Here is a 6,693-nt window from a genome sequence, read left to right on the forward strand (position 1 = left end):
AATGTAATGGTGGCAATCACTGTGAGGGGGGCAACAACTGAGGGGCTGATAGTAAAAATGGTTTAAAATAACATTGGGAGCAAAAGTGGGATAAGTGACTTGGGAGCAAAAACGGGTTAAAATGATTCGTGTAATTTATTGATAAATTCATTATATTATCGATTAAAAAATATTAACAATAGGAAAAAATGCTTATTTTATTATAATTAATATTTTTTAATCGATAATATAATGAATTTATCAATAAATTACACGAATCATTTTAACCCGTTTTTGCTCCCAAGTCACTTATCCCACTTTTGCTCCCAATGTTATTTTAAACCATTTTTACTATCAGCCCCTCAACTGATGTACCGCTTACCCCTATCTTTCAAAATTGAAAAAATAATTGAGGGACTGGATGCTATAAGGTGATACGCGTGGATTCTGATCTGCCGAGTATAAGTGTTGTGCAGTAGGTCGATTTTCAAAAGTTTTTTAATTTACAATTTTAATTATATTGTTCCTTGTAAAGAATAAAATTCTACATCTTTCTATTTTTTTTCCTTTTCAAAATAATAAGAAAAAACTGCATTTTTAGAAATCAAAAAATTTTAATGTTTTTTAATTTCAACTCGTGATATTTTGGTTATAGTTAGGAATTTTTTGAGTCTCAAAAAAATTCAAAATTTTCAATTTTGAACAAAAAATTTTTTATATATTTTTCCCATAAAATACTCCCAAAATCAAACACTTTTTTCCTCTAACATTTTTCAATAGAGACTAAAATATGAAAGTTATGAATTTTTTTAATTAATTAAAAATAATAATAATAATAAATTGAATGTTTAGAGGGTGAAAATAAAGTCTAAAGCCTTTCGTCTTGTTTTCGTCTCTTTTTTGACAATATTTTGTTTTTTCGATTACTCGAATAAATCTCTAAAATTTTGTACACTTTTTCAACAGGTAAAAATGAAGCCTAAGTTAAAAAAAAAATTCAAAAATTTTTTATCAATGTTTATGAAATGATAAATATAATAAAATAAAAATTAATATTTAAAAAAAAAATTTATAAATAATTAAAATAAACAAGTTTTTAATTTTCTTTCAATTTACTTAATTATTAAATATTTATATTGTCTTTTTATTAAACTTGTTGTAACAATCTTTTTTTTACTGTATTTTGTCATTTAAAATTTTTTTATTTATCCAAATTATCATTTTAAATTATGCAACCTGTTGTACACTACTGTATAATTGAAACATCATGCAAGTAAGTCGGGTTGCATTCTGAATTCCCAGTTGTCAGTGATGTAAAGAATAAAAAGGTTAAATTTTTATAAACAATTACCACTTACAATTACCAATTATTGTTTATAAACAATTTATATTAATATACACTTATTGTATTTTCTTATTTTGAAAAAAGTTACATTTCATATTGTTGAGAATTTAAACAGCTCGCCATCTACAATAATTCTCGAAACTAGTTCTTTTATTTAAAAAAAAAATATGAATACTTTTGTTTACTTTTCTTCCACTATACATGACTTTAAGAATGTCAATTATAAAGTAAATATCATTTTATATATTTTTTATCTTATCATTCGATATTTACTCAAAGAAAAATAAAAGTAAAAAAATGTGTTTATATATGTTAGAATCATAACCTCAAAATCATAAATTCTTTAATACCTTTTTTTCAATAAATACTTAATAGTTGATGTGTCCACGATTCTGTATTTGTAAAAACCTTTTAAATAAATTTGATTTATAGTTTTAGTAAATTAAGTAAAATTTCTAAAGACTGTAGATTGCAATTTGAAGAGATTAGAATAAATATATGAATGTAAATGAATTTTGCATTTTATTTATGAGCATGACTTTGAAAATTTACACTCTACAACCTATTTTTTTTGTCTATAATGTGACGTTTAAAACTATAACTACATATGCTACGTATATTGTGATGTAATTATTATTATGTACAAAATGCAATTAGAAAGATAGTAGGTATAATGTCCAGAATCTGGTGAATCGCGTTACTGCAACAGATAAAAAGGTTCCAGAATTTATATTTTCGTTTAAAATATGACGTTTCACGTGGCGTGGACTTACATTATTACATTTCTGGTAAATATATTTTATATATATATATAATTTCACTGCATTTTAATAATAAAAATATTTTTATATTATATAAATAAAATATATTTTGTAAAAAAAAATTATTATGTTAATTAGTATTAGTTCGTTAATAATAATAATGTAATGTGATAAGAAAACAAAAATTTCAAAACAAAATAAATTCTTTAATTCAGGATTTTTTTGGAATCAGTATTTTTATTCCACTTCTTTCGGGACATTTAAAAAGTTTAGGAGCTAGTCACTTTTTTATTGGAGTTCTCAGTTCCGTTTATGCAGGATGTCAACTTTTAAGTGGACCAATTATTGTAAGTTTATTTTACAATTTATAAATACTTAGAAAAAAAATAATATTACTATCATCAATCGGAACGATTCTATTCACTCAGGGGCTATTATTCTCGGCGCTAGTTTTTAATTAATAAAATTGCCACTTGGTGTAAATATTGCTTGATAATTTTATTACAGAGGGCGCTAAATGTTATTATTAATTAATTATTTTTCGGAAATTTTTTTTATAGAATTTAAACAAATGTATAGTGCATCTTTTCCATACATTTTTGACATCCTTTTGTGTAAAAAAAAACAGAAATATATGTAAATTATAATTGTTTTCACAGGGTAAAACATAACCTCAAAAAAGTGACTTTCATTAATATTTATATGTTTTACAGTAATTTTTTCTTCTAAAATAATTTAAAAAGATTGCAGGCCTCGGATCGACTAAAAAAAGTCGTTTTTTTATAACTAAAATAAGTAGAAAAGAAAAATAATTAAAACTTAAAAAAAAATTTATAACAAAAATAGAAAATTTAAGAAAAGCTGATAGATAACATTTTTTAAAAATATGTAATTGAATTTTCAAAGATTTACAATTTAGATTTATGAAATTAATTAAACTTCCAAGTAATTGTTAAATTAAAATTTTTGATATTTTTGTTACTAAAAATTTTTTTAGAAGTTACAGAGAAAAATATAATAATTTGAAAACTTTTTAAACGAAAAATGGTTTTGTATAGATGAATTTTCGAAGAATATTAAAAAAATCATTAAAAATAATTGGACTTCAGAGGAGTTATAATTGAAATTATTAAAATTCAAAAAATTTTAGATAGAAAATTTTAGAAACTTTTAAATTGAAATTTTTGAAAATAATTGAATTTCAAAAGATTGTGTTAAATTTCAGACAATAATTATAATAAGAGAAATTTTTAGTAATTTCTGTTGATGAAGAATTTATTAGAAATCACATAAAAAAAATTGAATTCCAAAAATTTTTAATTGAAAAATACTTTCAGATAATTGAATTTTCAAAGAATATTATAATAATCATGAAAAATAATAATTGAAATTTTTGAAAATAATTAAATTTCAAGTGATTTTAAATTAAAAAATTTTTGATAATTTTATTTGCTTATTTTTTTTGAAATTATAAACAATTATTAAATTTCATAAAAATTTTAATTGAAAAATATAGTTTAAGATAATTGAATTTGTGAAGAATTTCATTAAAATTATTAAAAATAATTAATAATTAATTTACTGAAGAATTTTAGTTAAAAATTTGTTAAATAATTGAAATAAAGAAGATATGAAGTAGATCTGCATTGTATAATAAAAAAGCTAAAAAATTTTAATTTAAAAAAAATTTTACCTTTTTTTGAAATTTTTTTTAATTTGAAATTTTTAATATTTTTCGAGATATTTACAATAACAAATTTGAGCAATATTTTTTTAATTTACTTATAAATTTTTTCCTACTAAAAATAGAGAAAAATGTTGTAAATGTTTTTTACGCAGAAGACCTTAAACTTTTAGAAAAAAATTATTTAAAAAAAAAAATATTAATTTTTAAACAATTTGTTTAAAAAATAAAATTTGTTTATAACTTTTAAACATGTTCTCCCTCATTTAGAAGCGCGAAAAAAATCATGAATATTGTTTAAGTCATAATAAATCGATAGTTAAATTTTTGAGATGGCATTATTTTTTGTTTTCGAGATATTAATTAATTAACTAATAAAAGTTAATATAAAAAATGATATTTTTTTTACGAACAAATAAAATTAGAATAATTTTAAAAACACCATTAGAATGCTTATCAAAATCAAAATAATTAATAATTAATAATAATTATTTTAATAATTAATAATAATTATTTTAATAATTAATAACATTTGAAGAAATGAAAATAAATCGTCAATTCTTTTTCTATTTGGAAGATCATGTTCAATTTTCAAATTTGTTAAACAATTCATACAAAATTTTTTTTAGATTTTCTATTTTTTTCCCTCGTAATTTAAACTATCTGCAGAAAAGATTTTATATAACTAAACTAAGAATTAAAAAAAAATTAAAATTTTTTTAATTTAAATTCTCAATTTTGGTGAAGCACTGAGTAAAAAAAGGTAGCGTTTTTTTTTTTTTTAAGTATAATAGCCCCGGTTGACGGTACGCTAAAACATCAATTTTTTTAATGACAAAAATTGTGATATTTAATAATAATTATAATTACAATAATAATAAAAAATTTTCCATTTTATTATAGGGAAGCTTGAGCGATCGATTGGGACGGCAAAATATTTTAATTTTTTGCCTTATAATTACATGTGTCTCTTATTTTTTAATGGGACTAACGAATTCTTTATTTTTCATGTTATTTTTACGAATTACTTTAGGTATTTTTAAACATATTCAATCATTAACAAGAACAATAATTGCTGATCATATTTCATCGAAAGAACAAACAATAATATTTGGACGAATAAATGCAATAGCAGGAATTAGTTTCACTTTAGGACCAGCAATTGGTGGACATTTTGCTGAATTTAAAAATGGATTCTTTTACATTTGTTCATTTACTTCTTTTATCTTCATGCTCAATATTGGTTTGTTTTTAGAAAATTTTTTAAATTCCCAAAAGAAAAAAAAAATAATCAATTTTTATAAATTTAAAAATTAATTTTTCAGCAATTGTTTACTTCTATTTAGAAGATTCTCCAAGGGATAAAATGAAGAAAGAGGATAAAAAATATGTGAATAAAATTGAATTGACAAATTTAATAAAAATTATTCCAAATAATTTAATTGATGCAATTAGAAGACTTGGAAATATAAATTGGAATGAATATTTGGATTTATTTTTAATTAAATTTCTAACATCAGTGGCTAAAGATTGTTATGTTAATAATTATTCAATAAAAGTACGTGAAAGATTTCAAGTTTCAGCGAAATTAATTGGTTATAGTTTATCATTGCAGGGATTTTTTGCAGCATTAAGCGGTCTATCTATTCGCTATAGTAATAAATTATTATTTAAAAATAAATTAAATTTAGAAAAGCACAATATTATGATTCATATTTTTGTTAGTCTATGTTATTTAGTTGTTGCGTTTACTGAGAGAGTGGAAATTTTCGTCTTTTTTGGTATGTTACTTGCATTTGCAAATGTTATTTTAAGAGTACGAGAAGCTGAAATTTTATTTGAAAGATGTCCCGAATCTGAACGTGGAAGTTTAACGGGAATGGGAACTAGTATCACAAATATTGCCCGAATGTTAACTCCATTAATCGTTGGGATAGTTGAAGATATTTATGGTTTAGGTAGTGGAATTATTTTAGGATTAATTATTTCCATTCTTGCGATTTTTGTCTCGATTAATGCCAATAGAACGAAAGCTGTGATAATGAAAAATGACTGATTAGTAGTATTATTGTTATTGAAAAAAAAGAAGAACTTTTATCAATGTTAAAGAATATCGAAAAAATTTTGTTTAACATCTAAAATATTAAAAATTGTTTTAAACACAAATCGTACCTCATATATTTTAATAAATATTTATTTTATTAACTTTTTTTTTTACAACGTAAAATATCCAAAAGTTTATACACTTTCTAATTAATATATATTTTCTATATGTACAACGTTTTTGTTAAAGAAAAATTTCGATTTTAAATTCACAATAATAAAAAAAATGCCAAAGTAAATTTACTTTTATTATTATTATTATTATTATTGTGACAATGTTTGTGAAATTTTTTGTACATTAATTTCACGAAATTTCTTTTCACTTTCTTCCATAGCTTCAACTTCTTTTATTCTTCTCTTTCTATTATATTCTTCGAGAAAATCTTTAAATTGTTGTTTTACCTCTGGTGTTTCTCCCGCTAATATTTCTCTTCGTTCTCTTAATATAAGCTCCCTAAAGTTTTCAGGTGAATTGAAATAATGAAAACAACCAACGGGAAAAGCCATATAGCAGAACATTTTAAAAACTTCCAGAGGCCACTTTCCCATTTTTAATATGAATGAAAATCTGAAATTTTTGTTTTCAATTTTTTTTTTTTTTTTTTATATAAATATTCAATTATATAATAAAATTATTCAATTGTCTCTATAAAGTTTTGAACGTTCAAATAAATTTTTTATTCTAATAAGAAATAAAAAAGAAATTCAACATTTGTTAAGTAAATAATTCATTTTTTAATATGTAAATTAATATTTTCAAATAAAATTCAAACTTACAAAAATTAACAAAAATAAATAAATAAATGCATTTATTAAATTAT

The 6,693-nt window shown here is 21.4% G+C and overlaps 1 protein-coding gene across 1 annotated transcript; it reads left to right on the top strand.

The window, feature by feature from the left end:
- The first annotated feature begins 1,656 nt into the window (after positions 1–1,656).
- On the top strand, positions 1,657–6,126 carry LOC127284145 (major facilitator superfamily domain-containing protein 9-like). Its single transcript, XM_051309444.1, has 4 exons — positions 1,657–2,112; positions 2,301–2,432; positions 4,673–5,012; positions 5,095–6,126. The coding sequence occupies exons 1-4, from the start codon at positions 2,071–2,073 to the stop codon at positions 5,823–5,825; spliced, it is 1,245 nt and encodes a 414-aa protein (XP_051165401.1). The 5' UTR covers positions 1,657–2,070; the 3' UTR covers positions 5,826–6,126.
- Positions 6,127–6,693: the final 567 nt, after the last annotated feature.

This window comes from Leptopilina boulardi, unplaced genomic scaffold (assembly GCF_019393585.1).
Source record: "Leptopilina boulardi isolate dan_hultmark-lab unplaced genomic scaffold, ZJU_Lbou_2.1 LbouV2_318, whole genome shotgun sequence".
NCBI classification, from domain to species: domain Eukaryota; kingdom Metazoa; phylum Arthropoda; class Insecta; order Hymenoptera; family Figitidae; genus Leptopilina; species Leptopilina boulardi.